Source organism: Trachurus trachurus, assembly GCF_905171665.1.
Source record: "Trachurus trachurus genome assembly, chromosome: 6".
Taxonomy (NCBI): domain Eukaryota; kingdom Metazoa; phylum Chordata; class Actinopteri; order Carangiformes; family Carangidae; genus Trachurus; species Trachurus trachurus.
The window spans coordinates 27,502,107-27,521,071 of record NC_139897.1 but is presented as its reverse complement, the minus strand read 5'-3'; the positions used below and the strand labels follow the sequence as shown (position 1 = coordinate 27,521,071).

The 18,965-nt window shown below is 41.2% G+C and overlaps 2 protein-coding genes across 3 annotated transcripts in view; one reads left to right on the top strand and one right to left on the bottom strand.

The window, feature by feature from the left end:
- Nucleotides 1-3,932, bottom strand: part of tmtc3 (transmembrane O-mannosyltransferase targeting cadherins 3) — a 32,468-nt gene extending 28,536 nt beyond the window's left edge. The window contains exons 1-3 of the mRNA XM_083973970.1: nt 3,808-3,932; nt 2,602-2,815; nt 2,241-2,459 (exon numbers count right to left, since the gene is read on the bottom strand). Coding sequence (XP_083830096.1) covers nt 2,241-2,459; nt 2,602-2,790 — 408 coding nt within the window. The 5' untranslated portion in view covers nt 2,791-2,815; nt 3,808-3,932. The remainder of the gene's footprint in view (nt 1-2,240; nt 2,460-2,601; nt 2,816-3,807) is intronic.
- Nucleotides 3,933-4,030: 98 nt separating this feature from the next.
- The window catches only part of cep290 (centrosomal protein 290), a 49,224-nt gene continuing 34,289 nt past the window's right edge, over nt 4,031-18,965 (top strand). For both annotated transcript variants that reach the window (XR_014595451.1, XM_083973839.1), the window contains exons 1-18: nt 4,031-4,805; nt 5,590-5,667; nt 5,881-5,950; nt 6,038-6,084; nt 6,640-6,774; nt 7,411-7,464; nt 8,254-8,400; nt 8,642-8,824; nt 9,075-9,164; nt 11,227-11,349; nt 11,782-11,905; nt 13,557-13,729; nt 14,091-14,253; nt 14,357-14,457; nt 14,573-14,639; nt 15,558-15,661; nt 16,079-16,154; nt 16,332-16,465. Coding sequence is in view for 1 of the 2 variants with exons in the window: in XM_083973839.1 (XP_083829965.1) it covers nt 4,698-4,805; nt 5,590-5,667; nt 5,881-5,950; nt 6,038-6,084; nt 6,640-6,774; nt 7,411-7,464; nt 8,254-8,400; nt 8,642-8,824; nt 9,075-9,164; nt 11,227-11,349; nt 11,782-11,905; nt 13,557-13,729; nt 14,091-14,253; nt 14,357-14,457; nt 14,573-14,639; nt 15,558-15,661; nt 16,079-16,154; nt 16,332-16,465 (1,977 nt within the window). In the remaining variant the exon portion in view is untranslated. The remainder of the gene's footprint in view (nt 4,806-5,589; nt 5,668-5,880; nt 5,951-6,037; nt 6,085-6,639; nt 6,775-7,410; nt 7,465-8,253; nt 8,401-8,641; nt 8,825-9,074; nt 9,165-11,226; nt 11,350-11,781; nt 11,906-13,556; nt 13,730-14,090; nt 14,254-14,356; nt 14,458-14,572; nt 14,640-15,557; nt 15,662-16,078; nt 16,155-16,331; nt 16,466-18,965) is intronic.

Below are 18,965 nucleotides of genomic sequence, written 5' to 3'. Positions count from 1 at the left end.
GGGGGGTGAGTATTGTGGATAAGCTACAGTCGCAGCTGAAGTAGGCCATAAGGGAAGAGGATCTAACAAAATAAATAAATATATATACTATGCTGAAAGTCATTATTTCTAATGTCACTGTCAACTAATTGGAAGGCTACTGCTACCCCAGTCTGCAGGTTGAAGTGCCCTTGAACCTGAACCCCAAATTTCCTCTGATTTAAAGGGATAGTTCAACATTTTAGAAAATTGGCCCATCGCCATGATCCCCCTAGTAATAGCAGTAGGTTCGTTACCTTTAATTGTTGGTCCAAGCTGCTTTTAGATCGGGGGAGAAGAATACCGAGCGGCGCAGCTACACTACGGAGGCTAATGGAATTTCTTGGTTTTGCTCATCAAACTCAGCAAATACACAACCAAAAAACTCAAAAACGCTGTGGTGGACAAGTTGTGACCTGCACATTCACCACGCTATGAGATAATAGCGGAAAGTTGCGAGATGGAGTTGTTTTAGAGGCAAAGTCGGACTTTACACTCTAGACGGCTGCTCGGCGGAGTGATTTCAAAAGCGCCTGTTTACTGCAGATACGTCCGTATACTACGGCACTGGCTGAGGTGCGCACACTGTGTCCCTCCGACCAGTGGTTCACTGAAGAAAGTAGTTCCGAGTATTTGCTTCACTTCTCTTAACTTTCCGCTATTATCTCATAGCGTGGTAAATGTGCAGGTCACAACTTGTCCACCACAGCGTTTTTGAGTTTTTTGGTTGTGTATTTGCTGAGTTTGATGAGCAAAACCAAGAAATTCCATTAGCCTCCGTAGTGTAGCTGCGCCGCTCGGTATTCTTCTCCCCCGATCTAAAAGCAGCTTGGACCAACAATTAAAGGTAACGAACCTACTGCTATTACTAGGGGGATCATGGCGATGGGCCAATTTTCAAAAATGTTGAACTATCCCTTTAACACTCAGAATGTTTACATGACACTTGAAAAAAACAAATTATTGCCTTAATCTGACTATAACTGGAAACTAACGTGTTAGTCCGACTAATATCGGAGTTCTCCAACTCCGATTAAAACACCCAGATAACACGATTGGGAATCAATTTTCTTCAGCATGTTAACGCCTTAATCAGGCCGTATTAACCTGCTGAAGCGACGCATATCGCCGCCTGAGGAGGAGGACACCGTCAGTTTTTCAATTTTCTGTGTTGCATGTAAACTGGGACAAGAACAGAAGTCTGTGCATGTAAATGTACTGAGTGTCTCTGTGCATTGAAGAACAACTGTATTCTCTGGTGGTGTAATGTACAACGAGTGTTCAGTAAGACTAGAAAACCACTACACTGCACAGGCTATTTACAATGTGGCTTTAGTATCGATCTTGTGGAGGAATCATGTAACCAATAATATGAGTCAAGACTGAGCCATGATGCTTCACCCTGCGGAAGGAGGTGATGGGCATGTCGGAGCAACACTGAGGCGGTGATGTTACAGCTGTGCTGCGTACCAAGTGATTTCCCAATCCTCTTCCCCTGTTCAGTGAGGGCACGTACATGATGTACTGGGATGGATGGCTTTTATCTTTTACACCTTACTGTATATATATATATATATATATATGTCTGTTTTGGCCCATCATCGCTGTGTTTGCTTTTCATCTTGACAGGAGCACCACAGAAACGCTCGCATCTGACCTCATGTACTGACAGACAGGTCTGCATATGTGGAAAGTTACATTTCGTGTCAAAAGAAATCAAAGAGCGCTGCCCCTGTAATTCTTGGTTCTAATACAGTCACGGATCGATGATTGTGAACTTTAAGGATTATCTTGGCATGTTGCCTGTTCTCAAACATAACAGGAATGTTATGTTTTGCATACTTTAAAGCTCAAGTGGATGGTGCAAGTCAAACAAAAGGGTGGTGCAATAATAGTTTGTGTGGACAATGTCACTCCAAGACCACCTGCACAAGCAAGTGTTAAAAAAAACATCACAAATTCTTTTCTCCCCATAACTCACTAGTCATACAGTTAAAACTGGTCCCCCAGAGAATACATTACAATAAGGGAGTCATACCATTGATTATATCATACCATTGATTATATTTCAATGGACCTTTTAGCAGAGAAGCATATTCAGGTCAGCGTTTCTGTTTAATGCAGCAACAACTGCTTTTTAAAATCTTTTTTCCGTTAGCTTTGACTCTTTTGACTTAACATCCATTAGATAACTCGTGGTCACCCTGTAATTGTGCACTTACGGCTTCAGTGTGGATGGGATGCACAGCGAACAGCAAGGCCGCCACCAAGCTGGAGTTCTTGTCCAGGAAAACCCGGCACACTCGCAGGAAAAGCACACACACTACGGCGTGTAAGACCACGTTGAAGAGATGGTACGAAGCTGCGGTCAGCTCACTGAAGAGGTAGTTCATGCGGAAGGTGAGTACAGTGAGGGGTCGGTAAGATTTATGGCTCCGCTCCTGCAATGAGACACATGTTGATGCTGTCAGATGCAGGTCACATGACTAATATATTAAAACTACCAGGTGTTTGTTACAGTTTTAACCTCTTATACTGTAAATTTCAAACATCAGTCAATCATGTAAGTGTCTCATCGTTTACCTCTGCCATAGGCGTTCCCCAGAAGTCATTGAGGAACAGGTTGCGGAGAGGGGTCGAGGGCCGTAGGTCCTTGTTGTCAAGGATTGCCGAGACATCGTCAAATACGAAGCCACACGATAGGCTGTTCCAGTAGCACCCCACCACCAGTCCAGTCAAAAGTAAAATCTCCTTCCATGACACGACAGCCATGGCTGACCAAAGCCGTCATTGATCACTGAACAGGAAAAATAAAGGCATCTTATTTCAAACAGCTGACACCAACATGAAGATGGATGTGTATGGTCTTGCAGTTTCAAAACATGTCAACTCTCCAAAGGGCGTGGAGATGTATTACTTCATTCAGCAGTTTCACAACCTTTTCTTTACTCACTTCCTGGTCAAATTTATTTGGGATATAATGACTTAAAATCTATGTTTATCTATTTAACCTATATTTATAGTGGTAATCAATTTTAGACACAGAGAGACTGGTTTCAGACAGGTATAATAATACAACATTAGTTACAGACAAACATTTGTCAACACTGAACATACAACATTTACTAAGTGACTGTGGCGAATGGAAACAGATTAACACTATAAACAGGAACAGATTTCCAAAGATGCTTTTTCCATCCCACGTTTAGTGGGATCAAGCTGGGCAACTACAGATCCTGCTTGCTGTAGCTGTAGCATATTTCGGGTCATATTATGTCACCGTTATCTCTCTCTCTCTCTCTCTTGATAATCTACCACCCTGATTCATTCTTCGGGACTGTGGTTTATTCATGTCATGGCAGCTGAACTAACCCAACAAATTACACAACGGCCGAAATATCACCCTACAAGATAAAAAAAACACAAAATGGTCTAGTCACTGGTCAAGCACAGTCACAACTGTATGCTAAAGCAAAATTAGGGTGTACCTCGGCAGTGACATAAACCCTTTAATAACGAACATAAACAGTGGTTAAGTATCTATCTAAGTAAATATTTTTGGCTGATTTGATTGACAAAAACAACAACGCATTGATACCAAACGGTACGAATAGGAGAGAGCTTAAAACAGCACATTTCAGACATTTTTTCAGACCGGTTGCTGCAACATAACATGAGCTAATTTAGCGGCTAATGCTAGCTAGCTTGGTACCAGTCTGTAAACCGGATACGGCGAAGTTGCGCGTTTGTTGCATTTCTTACGGGTCTTTGATAATAATCCAAACTCACCGTGTCTGTAGCAGGACAGGTGGTGACAGCAGAGGTGGTATTATTATTATTACAACGTCAGGGATGCTTTACAAACACATAGCGTTACCCTCCATGCAGTAAAAGCGGTACTCCACTTGTATAAGCTAGCCTAGCTTAGCCCCCTCCTCATCACCGCCACTATCACTTCCGGGGGCAGAGGTGAGCGCGAGAGTTAAACGTTAGCCAAGGCAGAGCCAGTCAGTTGATTGTTTTTACTTTTTTAATGGCAAATTCAACCGTGTTCCGCCAATGCCAAGCTTTAAGAGCGGGTTTTATAACTACTGTGTGTTAGTGTTCATGTTCGCAATGTCTCTACAAGTCGGTAAAGTTACATACAAGGGTGCACTCGCCGTGTTTTATTGCTAGTTTTGTTGCTTTTTTCTTGTGGACTCTAAGCAAGCTAACCGTTGTTGTCAGTGGTAACCCGGTAACCTAGCAGCCAGCGTCTGTCCATGGAAACCTCGGGATGATTATTTACTGTATTTTTTATTTTATTTTTAACGTATCTGTGGCCTTTATTCTTTTATGTCTGTCATACTTAACTTATGTCGCCGAGTTAGCTCAAATGATTCCTGACGTTTGGGGGTCTGACGTTATTAGCCAGGTAACTCATATAAAAAAGGCTAACAGAAGTGGAGTTTCCTTTGTAACGGTAAAACTCACCTTAAAGTTGGTGTTTGTTTAAAACGAATTGCAAATCTAATGTTGAGGAGCACAGCAATGTATAGCAGGGAACTAGCTACGTTAACCAGTCAACACTCACTTAACGTTACACCCTGTAACGTTAGTTAATATTATCACTGAGCTCTCTGCTGCTCATTTTGTTTTTAATCTTTATAAACACACTATAAATAAACAAACAAACCAAGATGGCTGCTGCACTTGATTGGAACAAAGTGACGAGAATTGACCCAGCCTCCCTCCAAGAAGAAGGCGAGGAAGACAATTTGAAGGAGGTCTTCAGCATGCTGGTCTTGGTAATAGTCCACACACTCCACACACTGGTATTAATCACTGCCTCAGCCTCCAACACACTGGTATTAATCAGTCCATCCACACACATATTTCCGCTCCTCCAGTTGCCCAACCACCACCACCACCACCATTGCATCTCTGGTTTTAAATAATTACAGATAGTAAACAATAGTAAACACAGTGGTACTTTTAGTCCACAAGAACAGATCAGCATGTTCTCCCAGGGCTGCAAGAAAGGAAATAATGATGTCATTATTTTCTAGCCACCCTGCTGGTTTGGGAGTTCTTGCAGCTTGTTTTTGACACATCATCTTGTTTGGTGTCCGACAACTATTGTGTGATTGGACATAAATTTGAAGTCATACTCAAGAAGAGAGTCAGAACTAACTTGGTTCTTGTTCTTGCCAACTTGAGAAAACAAACAAATATCTCTGTTATCGGGGAGTACATATGTACAGGCCTTCAGTCAGTGTCTGCCACTGCTGCTTGCAGGGCAGAAGAGACAGGCTGCTAGCCCCACTGATCCTGGATTATTTGCCCAGGGCATTACAGCTCCATGCTTCTTCTTTTTTTGGCTTCGTCAGCAAAATATAAGATTGGCCAGATTGTTTTACTTTGAATGTCCCCTCCTTCTGTGGTCTGACTCCTTTGACCTGCATATTTCACATACTGCAGAAGCTTTACACAAACATTAATATATATGTAATATTATCACCCTTGTGTTATCTTATGTTACTTTGAGTCTGACTGTTTTTTTTCTTCATTTCATTACTTTCCTCTGTGCAGCCTGAAGACTGGGGGGTGAAGGGCAAACCTCCTGAGAACATTATTCACGTCCTCAAAGTGTTTCAGGCCATGCTCAAGGTGTTCAATCTTGTTATTCCTATACCCTGATCTTTACCATGCATGTGTATCAACAACCTTTCTTTCAATATGTAATATATATATATATATATTAAAGAAGTAAGAATACATAGATTATAAGTCTCATTATAAACCCAATGCAATTTTTGTATTATTGTGAAATAATATTAGTTTGATATTATCATCTTCTGTCTCTACCTCTGTGTGTGTTAGATTAAAGACCGGGAACTTACGCTTTCTCACAACTTCATCGAAAACATTGGCATGAAGTACGCCAAAACTGGTCAGTGCATAGAGAAAGTTTACTCATCAAAATGTTTGCTAGGAAAAAACACTATTTCAATTAACCACCATGGCTTCTGTACTATAGAAAAGGAACTCCTGGCCAAGGTGTCCAGGCTGGAACAAGACCGCAAGGTAACACTTTAAAATATATCTTTTTATGTGTTGTTTCTTTATAGTATGCTTATACTGTATGTTAAACAGGTGTGAAGTGTCTATGTTATCACTGGGACATACATTATTACCACTCTTATAAAAGTGAAAGAAATACATTAAGGTGTGCACCTGAAAATTACCTTTCATGCCGCTTTACTACCGGCAACAGTGCCAAATCTATTATCCAGTCATAAGAGTGTAACCCGGGCTACAAAGGGATTGGTTGCGGTGACTGAACGACAGCACATAAGAAGATTACAGCTAATTCCCTGCATGCTCACAGCCATTACGTGTAGTGTCAACTTGATTGTTTTTTAAGGTCTGTATACAATTAGAATCAATTTTCTTTTTCACGATTTGCACATCGGCTTTGTAAAGAGAGAAATTTAATACTAGTATAAGAATGAGTAAACGCCACGGTATATATTTATTAGCGTTGTAAACAGATGGAGGTGATGTGGAAACTTAAGAGGTCTCCTGTGGTGGGGGTTGTTTATGTGTTTGTATGTCTTATTTCCGGTCCATACGGCTCAGTTCTCCGGCACTGGGCCAGACACCCGCTTTCTGAGAGATGAGATTCGGCAGCTTGAGACCCAGCTGGAGCAAAGGGAGACGGAGTTGACCCAGTTAAGGAAAGAAATGGGCAAGGATAAGAAAACCAACAAGGAGGTATGAGCACGCTAGCCACTGTTTGCACGGATAGCATAAGACTTTGGGTTCAGCAAGGAGTCCTTGGATGACCCGTGATTTGTCAGTGTGTTGACATTGCGCTGGTATTTCCCTTTTAAGTACATGCTATAGAAGAGAATATTTCTATCCTGTGGTTGTTATTAATGGAAAGAGAACAGGTTTAAATGAACTGCGTGATAATATTTTTATTATGCAAGCACCAAATCATTATTTTCCACAAAGAATGTAAAAGAAAACTACCACTCTGTCAAATTTAAAGAGAGCAGTTTCACATGTTTGAATTCTTGGCAAATAATCTGTAGTTGCACTAATCCTATTAGACATTGTCTACCAGTCACTTTCCACTGATTAATTCTCAGGTCAAAACACAGAGGCGAGGCGCTCGTCTAGTCAGTTATCTCCTCAAATGTGTCAGATGTTTACTAGTGGGTTTCCTCTTTTTTTTTTTTTTTTTTAGCTATTTCTGACTCACATGAAGTGATGGATTAAAGATAAGCAGTGTTTTCTAAGGTCACAGCTGTCCTTAACTGTGCAGAGGACAGTCATTGTTTTGTACACAGATTAGTTTCTCTCTCAGCCTTTTTGTTCTGCTGTCTGTCTGTTCTGTTTTCCCAGTTGGCCGTGCGAGCAGAGGAGGCTGAGGATGAGGTCAAGAAGTTGAAGAGAGAAGTATGTGGTGGCTGGCACTACATCATGTGGACCTTAAACCTTTTTTTTTTTTTAGGAAGCGGTCTTTGCATTCTCCATCAGCACACTGTGTACCCCATCTAGTCTTACTTCACCTAGTCTCCTACGCCCTGCCATAATTTATGAATACAAATGTTTTTTTTTAAAGCTCATAATCTCTTTCCATCTCTTTCTACTGTGTTGCCAAAGATAAAAAAGCTTAAGAAGAAGGTAAGACATTCAGGTAGTGTAGTCAAATAGAACTATTTACAGTTGCAACAAGTCGTCCAGTAGCAATGCACAATTTTTTTTTAAAATTTGATTTACCACAGTTTTTATATGGAACGCCATTAAAAGGTCAGAGAGAGTATGAGCTTCCCAGCAATGATTGTCAGACACGTTGAAAACAGGTGTCAGATGAGATAAGATAAGGTTTAAATTGGGGGAGGGGGGGCGAGGTAGGAGCAGGGTACAAATAAATAAATCAAAGTGCTGCAGGTAGTATTTTATTCTATATGCATGAGATATATAGCTCCGTAGAGAGAAACTACATTTCATGGTCGTGGATTACATTGGAAATACATCGTAAAATATGGAGGGGGGGGAAAAAAAGACAGCTGCTCAGAGGCTCAAAAGGTTCAACTCGAAAGCATCCAAATTAGCTCTTCATTAATAAACCATTTCAACGTAACATGAAAACATAAGAGAAACCAGCTCCTCACCATATCACAGTGTACAGGATAGAGCTTCATTTCTGACAATAATAACTCTGTCCTCGCTGTGCCGTGACAGAACGAGCAGCTCCGGCAGGATGTGGACTTCTACGTTGGAGAGCTGGAGCAGAAGGAGCCGGGCCCGTCCAGAGACGAGAACGCCGAGACCCAGAGGAAACTCAACTTAGCCAACCGCCAGCTCTATCAGTGCTTGGAAGACCTTCAGGTACCTGGAAATATGTGTTTTCTCTTCCCTTCCTTCCTCTGCTGAACAAAACAAGTCAAACAATAACACACCATACTTTAGTCTTTTGAGAACCCCCCAAAACAGACCCGATCAGTGTTTTTATTTCAGATTCTTATGGCTTTCATCTGTTTTTATTATGCCGTCTTTGTAGATCTGATTTATTCCTTGCAAAGGTATGTGTCTGCAAATCAAGATCATAATATTATCCTGTGTCCGTCAGCGAGCCGAGGATGAAAACCTGTATCTGAAGACGCAGAACGAGCAGATGCAGAAAAGTCTGGAGGAGTCCGTGAAGGAGATGGAGAAGATGACGGACGAGTACAACAAGATGAAGATTGTTGTACAACAGACCGACTCCATTATGGATCAGCTCAGGAAAGAGAGGGATCATGCAAAGCTGCAAGTAAAGACCCCTCAATGAAAGATTCCTGTATTCGATTATTATTGCGCTGAAAAGAGTTACCGTACATGACAGCGCTTATCATTTACAGATGATCACGTGCACGAAGTCAGTTCCTATTAAAAAAAACACTGCTGCGTTGAAGCTGTTACGGCTTTTTAAAACAAACAACAACAAAAAAAAAAACCTACAACATGATAACATTGTGTGGCAGATCCTGAATTGCACCCTTGTATCTGTGTTTAATTTGCAGGTCAGAGAGTTGACAGATAAGATCCACAGCATGACTGAGGACGATGACCCCATCATGGCAGCAGTCAATGCCAAAGTGGAGGAGTGGAAGGTGGGTGTCAGGTTAATCTCTGCAGCTGTCACCACATCACCTCTTATCTGTTGTTTGTCTGTCTAAACCAGATGTATGTTAAAGATATGTGAAGTGGTAGAAAAGAGTAACCCACAGAGTTAAAGGGTAATTGCCATTTTTTTTTTTACAATCTGGACCTTATTTCTAGCATAAAATACGATCATTTACTCACCCAGATAACTTTGGTGTCATTACGAGTCCTTCCGACGAAATTAGATCCAGCCGAGAGCCGCGTATATCCATATAATGCGAGTCTACAGGGCAGCGCAATGCAGCCTCTAAATAACACATTATCTGCCGTGAAACTCGTTCATTTCAATTCATTTCATTTCAAACTCTCTTCAACCTGGACTTACTAAAGCTCTGGCTAGAAATGGACCAGAATGCTGAAGCGGAATGATTATTATAAGAATGAGCCGGGCAGCGGTCAGAGATGACATCATCCAGGTCTGTAGGTCAACCTACAGATGCTGGATGTTGATAACAGCTAACCCCGGACTCAGAGGGGAATAGCACTAGCGTATCATAACAAAATATCGGTGAAATGAACGAGTTTCGTGGCAGATAATGGGTTATTTAGAGGCTGCATTCTGCTGCCCTGTAGACTCTCATTATACTGATATACGCGGCTCTCGGCTGGATCCAATTTCGTGGGAACGACTTGTAATGACACCAAAGTTATCTGCGTGAGTAAATGATCGTATTTTATGCTAGAAATAAGGTCCAGATTGTAAAAAATGGCAATTACCCTTTAATATGGCTCCCTGCTGATCACAGGAATTTAACAAAGAGTCCTTTATTCACTTTTTTATGCCTTCATATTAAGGTAAAGGTGAAATCTTCTATTGAAAGACATCCCAACCCAAAACAGTCAAAACAGCTTCATTCATCCACAGAGTAAGCATGCATGTTGTTGTATCGAGTGGAAATTTCTTTATTGATGTCCAAAACAAAGTCACGCTCTCAGTTCACAAACTCGTCTAAAAAGGCCGATGTTAGACACAAGCAATGTGTTGCAGAGAAAAACAAAATAACAAATAAAATAGAAACAGATAGAAAACATTCACCACAGTGTTACTACTTTGCAGAGTGCTGCTCTAGCACTTTCTACTATTAAAGCTCTTCACCCCAGTGGGCCACATAACCAGGCCAGACCTTCTTTTGCTGCCACTTTTTTTTTTCCTTATGGCTCCACACTGGCGACATCCGCGGCCGAGCATCTGACCATCCCATTCTCATGAACGTGATATCTCAGTATCGACGCCTTGTGTGAGAATTTCTTCAAATTTGGCACAGACACAGAAAAATCACTATACAGCCGATCTTTCCATTGAGAAAGTGCTCTCTCACTTTTGGACAGACACTGTATTTACAGCTCGGCTTCTTCCTGTTGCACAACACGAAGAAGCGGAAATTACCGACTAGACCTTAGCTTCTGAGGGTCATTTGCATATTGGGATCAGCCAGTGATTGACCCAGTTTTGGAAAACACACACAGCACACTGCCATGTGTGATTAAAATCATATTTTGACAGTGCACCGGCTGAACAATGCCAAAGGATTTGTCACGGAGCCTCAGACGGTTATTTTGACTGACAGGTCTGTTGTTAATGTGTTTGCTAGAGCTAGAGGGAGAGCGAGCGAGGGAGATCAGGGCGAGGATGGGCTGAGCGAATCAATGAGCTGCACTTAGCTCTGCAGTGAAACAGGATTTCACCCATTTGAAATGGTAAAAAAAAGAAGAAATCAATGTTGATATTGTGGCAGGCCGCCACAAATATGTAGATGAATGTATAGGACAAACTGGAAACAGTCATGAAGTAATGACTGATGTGTATCCAGATCAGCTTCACCGTGACATCTTAATGTTCTGCAAAAAAACATTGTAACTCAGTCAAGAAGTCATGATGAACCCATACTTCCTTCAAACTGACTGGTTTGTGGTGATTTTAGTTTTGAATGTGCCGCTATGCATCTTTTCCATCCGGTGAGTTTGACCCCTCTTTGAACTATCGTGAACCTTCTCCAATTTCTCACACAGAGAGTGCTCTCTGGGAAGGATGATGAAATCCTGGTGTACCAGCAGATGATCCGTGATCTGAGGGAAAAACTGCGCTCGGTCCAACTGGACTTGGACAAAAGCAACGTTATTGCCCTGCAGCAGGTCTGTATACTATTCAGCCAGGCCTCGCTAATCACATCGTCGAAGGTCACTGTGGGCACATGCCTTTAATTGTGTCCTCCGGTGCCAGGGAGTGCTGACTTACCATCAGTTGCAATATCATGTTCTTCCATCTATCCATCTATCTGTCTGTCATTTTCCCTCCTGTCTGCTTTCTCTCTTTTTTTTTTTGCCTTGTCACATCTTATCAACCCGTCTTTCCTTCCGCCGCCCCGGGCCAGGTCATATATGAACTCTGTGCTGTAAGTTTCATCTGTCACGAGCCGCTTATCCACCCCCACTCTCCTGCTCCCTGCTCCCCCTCTTTGTTTTCATTTCATAAATTTTCCTAATGATGAAAGCACCAATAACTCGTAACCGCCGTGCTCGGCCTTACAACATAAATCCTCATCATCTTCTGTGAATACCCAACAGGCCGTTCAGGAGCGAGATAATCAAATCAAGATGCTGAGCGAGCAGGTGGAGCAGTACACAGGCGAAATGGAGAAGCACACCCGACTCATTGAAGAGCTTAAGACATCTACGAAGAGAGACAGAGGTGGGTGGATGTTCCTAGATATTGCTAAATGAACTCCTTCTCCCTCATATCAAAAACAGCTGTGATGCAGTCATTCAATCGCTCTGTTTAAAGTGACACTCATTATTTCGCCTCTAAGCAACACACCACACTTCAGTCAGCCTTCCCTCTGTTTATTGTGGGCTGCAAATATTTAGAGTAATAGTGAAAAATTAGTTGTGGAGTTGTGGTGAAAGTTGATTTGCTCACACAGCAGAAACAGAAAACACATCAAATTTAGAAAGAACAAAAAAAAAGAAAGAAAGAAACTCCAGCTATTTGTAAGGCCCCTTAAAATAGCACATGGAGAAAACTATGGGATATTCAATTAGGTTTAGTTTAAGGCCACAGTTCAAGCTCAATGCATTTCGCTCAAGTCGATAATTTAAACACTAAGTATGAAGTACTGTAATTTAAGACAGTTGTCTAATACGATATAATGATGTCATCTTATATACAAACTATGAAATTTAACATCATAACATTTTGCAGAAAACACTTATTGATATAACTCAGGAATGTAAAGAGAGAGATTGTGACCAACTGACTGGTTGATGGAGACGTATTACTGCAGGCCGATAATTCTAGTTTAAATATAGGCACATGACATTGACAGATCAGGACCATTTATGGGCTCTCTCTCAGTGATGGGAGCTCTTAAAGGGGACATATGATGGAAATATCACTTTTTGAAGGCTCTTTAACATATATTTGGGTGTTTGTCTTGCCTTCTGGCCCCCAAAATGTGAGAACTGACAACAAAATCTGTAATGTGCAGGCTCTCTCTAGGTTGAAATCCACGTGGTTTTATGAGCTGTTCCCTCAGTTCTCTTCCAGTGATGTATAGGTTTCGAATTTGCATAACCCCACCCCTACCTGGGACTGGTAGAAGGGGCGGGGCAAGCAGTGGTTCATTTGCATTTAAAGGGACAGGCACTGAAACCAGGGCTGTTGTGAGAGGATGAAAAGAGCTGTGATGTTTGATCCTTGCGGTATTTTGACCAAAGCAAGTCACAGACATGTCTTTAAGACACCTGGGAACTATTTTAATTTGTGGAAAGGGGGCGTAATATGTCTCCTTTAAGTTTTCTCTCTTTGGTGAGGTGAGGGGGACGGGAGGGCGAGACAACTGCAAAATTTCATCATAAACCAATCAGAGGCGGAGTAAAGAGGCTGTTTGTTCACAAACACACAGCAGCAAATACCGTACACATCAGTATCAGGAGGAGTTACAGCGATGGTGGCGAGTTCAATGAGTTCGAAGGTAACTTTCTCAAACTTGGAAGCACAAGCATTATTATTCCTTCATCGAGGTGAAATGTACAAAGTTGTACATAACATGCGGGGTGGGGGTCTAAGTAATTTGACATATTTAAGGATTTTATTAAAAAAGTAACGCAAAAGTTCATTTTTCTTGGTAATAAGTTACTTTTATAATGTAGTAACTCAGTTACTAACTCTACTAGCCACAACTAATGACTTTTTAAAAGTATAAGGTGTGAGGTGAAAATGCTGTGCAAACAAAAAGCCCATTGAGATTATCTCCTCTTCCTTTCCTTTTAAAGTAGACTAGATTAACTTATTAAGTTTATAACACATTATTTCTTTTTTTGTGTGTGTGTTTTGGTTGAAGACCTGCCGTTGACCACGCAGCAGAGGAAGATGGAGGATCTGAAGTGGAAGCTGGAAGCCACAGAGAGCCGAGCCGTGGAGGCAGAGCGGGCTGCAAAGCTCGCAGAAGCTCACGCTGAGGAAAAGGACAAAGCGCTCATTGAGGCCTCGAACCGCTTGAGCCAGTACGAGTCTGTAAGTCTACACATACCCTATCTCTCCGCTTGGCTCGCATCACAGATTTTGTTTTTTCTTTTTAATTTCCAAATCGAATTACTCGATCCTTAAATTCCCAGAAGTAGGCCTTATGGGTTTTTTTTTTTTCCTCGTCCATATTCAGTTTTAACAGAGACACTGAAATGGCTATGTGACTGTGGTGTGATCCACATGCTTTTTGGGTCCACAAGCTCAGTGTTTGTCTTTCACCGTGTCTAATCACATCCTGATTTTTTCCCAAGAAGCGTAGGAATTGGGAAAACAAGGAAATAAAAGACAGTGAGACAAGTCGTGCTTTTTGATGGACGAGTAAACCGCATCTCTGTCTCTTGTGTTACAGGGCACTTATGGCCTGGAAGCTGCCATAGCGGAGATCAAAGAGTGTAAAAATCAGATTAGAGTGAGAGATTGCGAGGCCGAGGCCATGACCAAAGATATCAACCAGCTTGAGATGAGAATCAATGACCTCATGGACGAAAACGAAGATTTGCGAGAAAAACTGGGTCAGATTCTTAAATAAAATTAACAAAATTATAGTTCCCATCTTCTTGTCTATTTAGACAACATTAATTCACTTTATGTGGTTCTTTTTTTCATGACTGCAAGGCCTGGGACCAAAGCAAGAGGTGGATCTGACAGAATTCAGGCGAGCCAAAGATCTCAGGCAACGTCAGTACAAAGCAGAAAACCAAGTCCTCACCAAAGAGGTAAATGTGGGATGTCAGCGGTTACAACCACAGCCTGTCAAACCACGACGTTTCCCCGAGATCCTCTCATCTCACAGCTTGACATTTCTTTTTTCTCTTTTTTTTTTTTTACTAGATTGAACGACTTGAAGAAGAAAGACTTGAGCTCAAGAAACAAGTCAGAAGCATGGCCAAGGAAAGAGGTGATGCAATGTGTTGACACTCTTTCATGTTTTTCCCAGAAGCAGAAGCAGAATCTTTTCACCATTTTTGTGTGCAAGCCTTTAAATGTTTGCATTATTTAGCAAAAATATGTAACTCAAAATATGATCTCTGGTTTTGTCTGGGCCTCAACGGTTCAAGCGTTATTTACCATGTACCATGTGGTGCTTCATGTTAATTCCCAGAATTACATCATAGCGTTGGATAGGGCTGTCACAATCACTCAATTTTAGTTCACGATTAATTACCATACAAATATTTTCTATTAATTTAATTTAATTGTCTTTTTCTGATTGTTTTGTGCCACTATAATAGTATAAGCCTAAATATAGCAATAATACATACACCTTATGAAGAATAAGAATAAAAAGAGCCATTTATTGGCTTTGCAGATAAATTCATGATGCTAATGTCAATAGATGCTCAATTAAGTGCAGTTGTCGTATATTATAAGAAGAAGAAAAGGCACAACATGATTATGTCATTAAAAGTGGACCATTCAAACCTCAAAAGGTGGAAAACGACGAGGAAGTAGTGATGGAAATATATTTCTGTTAGTTTCATCCAGCTGTTTGGAAACGATTTAACAGTTATGCAAAATAATTGTGACAGGCCTAAAAATGTTTTCATTATTTAGCAAAACTATGTAACTCAAAATATTATCTCTGGTTTTGTCTGAGCCTCAAAGGCTCAACTCTTGTTTACCATGTCCTGGCCATGTGATCCTTTGGTTTCCTCAAATTACACAACAGCGTTGAATTTCAAATCCATATCTTTTTTTGCGCTTTCACCCTTGAACGTTCTCTGCCTCCAATACAGCGAAGAACAGTGGAAGTTGTGGTGCCACAGTGCAATGATGATTAATTAAACAGTGCTGATTATAATCGTTGTCTCTGTAGGGATGCCACAGTCCAGCTTCCTCCTGGAGGACGACATCAGGCCCAGCAGAACTCTGCCACTTAAACAAAGCAGCACTTACACAGATGAGGAGATCAGACGCAAGGTAAGCTCCTGTCTGATGATGTCATCTCTCACATCTCCACTTAAGATGAGTCCCAGTGTTTCAAAGAAGCACCATTTACTGATTAAGCCACAGAATCAATTTTGTTTTCAGAGTTAATTGCAAGTGCTGTCTGCAACAGTTTGCATCTTTTAATCTGATTATTATTCGGTGGTTTGATTGTTGAGAAACTATGTGTCGTCAAATCAAAAGAAATTATTTGTTTTTATTCTAATGCTGTGCTTCTTGTGGCTTTCACTACTTTAACACCGTTGAGTGTAGAAAGTCAGCCAAACACCAAAATGTTTGGCTCAGTTAGGACTCGCTTTTAGTACTTATTTAGTCAAGAGAAGTTGCATAACATCGTGAGGAGTTTTGCTGGTGAAAACACACACGTGGTTGTTTAATTTGTACTTGCAGAATGAATACCTAGAAGAACAACTGAGCAAGAAGGAGAGAGAGCTGTCGCTTCACAAAGCCCAGTCTCAGGTCAAATGTAAGTAAAACCATACTGTCCATCAGGAGTTCACAGGGTCATCAGAGGCTCTTCCATGAGTCTGATAACAGTTTAAAAATGGAGAATATACACACAGGGGATCATTTTTATTTATTTTTAGGTGAATTAAATACTTATGTCTTCACTCATATTGTGTCTTCTCTTATAAACTTGCAGTGGAAGAGCTGTCAAAAGTGAAACAGGAGCTGGAGTCTGCTCTGAGAGACGCTCTACAGGCCTTGAGGACTAATCCAGGGGTTTCTCCATCTGCTGGTGCCATCAATATTTCTAGTCTGGAAAGACTGGCTAATGTGAGAACCCACCTTAAACCTTATACATCTAATGTTACATTTTGAATGTTTTAATCTATTAACTTATTGCCACAGTGTGTTACATGGCTGAGGATGTCAATTTTGATGTACACAGGAAGGAGGAGGGAGGAGATTTCTGTTAGTCTTAATATAAAAATAATATCAACACACATATTAGGCCGGGAGCCAGGTCCACCCCTCAGGATGTTTTTTGCTACCTTTTTTTCACTATTATTTCTTGTTATCCCATACATTGGGCCATCACAAGTTGATAACCTCCACCCCCAGCAAGGGGCCGTTTGGCCCCAGGGGCCAAAAAACCCCCTTTTGGGGAAAAGCTTCTGGCGAAATGATGTAATGGCATATATTAGGGTACAGCAACTGCATACATGGTCAGATAACTCTGAAATTTTGCATGGTGTATCCTGACACATAGGGGAAACTATCAGAATAATATTCTGGGGCTTACTGCCTTTCTATTTTCAAATATCACCCTCAGTTTATCCCAAAAGACAAAAAAATGTGTTTCCGCCTGACAAATTGTCATCACATGTGATCATTTTCAAGCATTTTATTATACATATCACTGCCTTAGATGGATATGAAAAACTTCCCACATTTGTAAGACTCAATTTAAGCCCAAGATGACCTTTCTATCTAGAAGATTACACCTGCTATGACCAAAGTCTTCCAGTGTCCTACCTCAAAATCAGAGAAAACGGAACTTTCAGCATTAGCATTCCAAATGGGATTAAGCATGATTTCTTGCACATAAACTGTATCTTAAACAAGATTGGAGACTTTAGTTATAGGCTACTACTATACTATCTTAAGTTAATTACATGAAAAGTGAATAATGTTACACCCCCAGGTGGACCAGGGTATCAGGGTACAATATAAAAATAAATGCTAACCGATTTACACACACCAACACACTTACCAACCAACACACTTGAACCAAACAACTAGTCTATGGGCCAGACCAGATTTTGGTACCACTCAGGGGGGCAAAATCTAGTAACATTTTTTGAAAAGGTACATGTCCATAGATTATATTTTGGTATGATAACCCATCCTAAGTGGCAGCTTTATGACAGTTATCAGCTCATAAAGTTATCAACCCCCTGCAATAAATAGGCCTCTAAACGCAGGGGGCATATCTTGTTTTGTGCTCATTTTCAGATCTTTACTCATGTTATGAGGGCATGTTTGGTAGCATTTTAAAGTGTATAATCCTAGCTTTCATACCTAGTTTTGAGCCTATCTAAAAAAAATATAAAGGTCACATGGTCAAAGGTCAATCTATCTCAACAACTATTTTTCCACTATTTTCGCCTAAACTGTAGTCTTTTTTATAGCACTGTGAAATGTAGGAACAGCACTGACACAAATAACAAAAACTGAAATACTCACAGGACTGTAACAATTCAGGAAATGTATAATCTTCCCATAATTTCCTACTATAAGGGATGATTGTGGCCCTTAAAGTGGAACATGGGCCCAGGCGAGAATTGTCAATAACTGCTAATTCCTCTGTATTTCTCAAAGAGTTTTTAAGTTTTCTATATATCTTTGCCCCAATTATCATCATAATCATGATTATAGTCCAGAGTTAAGGCAACTTCTTCATCCTCCTCCACCCTCTGATTTGTGCATGTTTGCAGTTTGCACATTTTCGTGCACTCTCTTTACATCTTTACCCTAATCATCATCATCATCAGCCCAAAGTATGTAGCTTTGTAGGTTTGAGTGTCCTAGCTCTTTAAATAATAATTGATAAATGAGTTATATAGCGGCACGGTAGTGCAGTGGTTAGCACTGTCGCCTCACAGCAAGAGGGTTCTGAGTTCGAACCCGCCGGCCAGCTGCGGCCCTTCTGTGTGGAGTTTGCATGTTCTCCCCGTGCATGCGTGGGTTCTCTCCGGGTACTCCGGCTTCCTCCCACAGACCCAACTGCCAAGTGCTCATTGAGCTCTCGGTAAAACGGTTTGCATCGTCGCCTGCCGTGCAGGAGACCAGGATGCGAACCCCACCTGGGGCAGTCTGTACCGAGAAACACAACGCAGAGGGCCAGATTGACATTGGCTACACTTGGTCATGGGGGGTAGTACAGGAGGTTGGCATCGAAAGAGTATCACTGTTAGGAGAGTGGGGGTCGAGGAGGTCAGGTTATGGAGTGCTTTCAATGTGAGAAGAAGGATTTTAAACTGTATACAGTACGTTAAGAAACAGGAAGCCAGTGAAGGTTTTGATGTTGACAATGGAAAGGGTGAAGTTGGCCGTAGATTTAGTGAGAGATTTGGGATCAATGAAGAATATCTGATTTGTCATAGTTAAGTTTCAGAAAGTTGTGTTGCATCCATGATTTAATATTATTGAGGCAGGAGATGAGAGTGGTGTGGCTGGTAGTAGTGATGGATTTTGTAGAAATGTAAAGCTGGATGTCATTGGCGCAACAGTGAAACTGGAGACCTTGACGATGGGTGATGTTAGCAAGTAC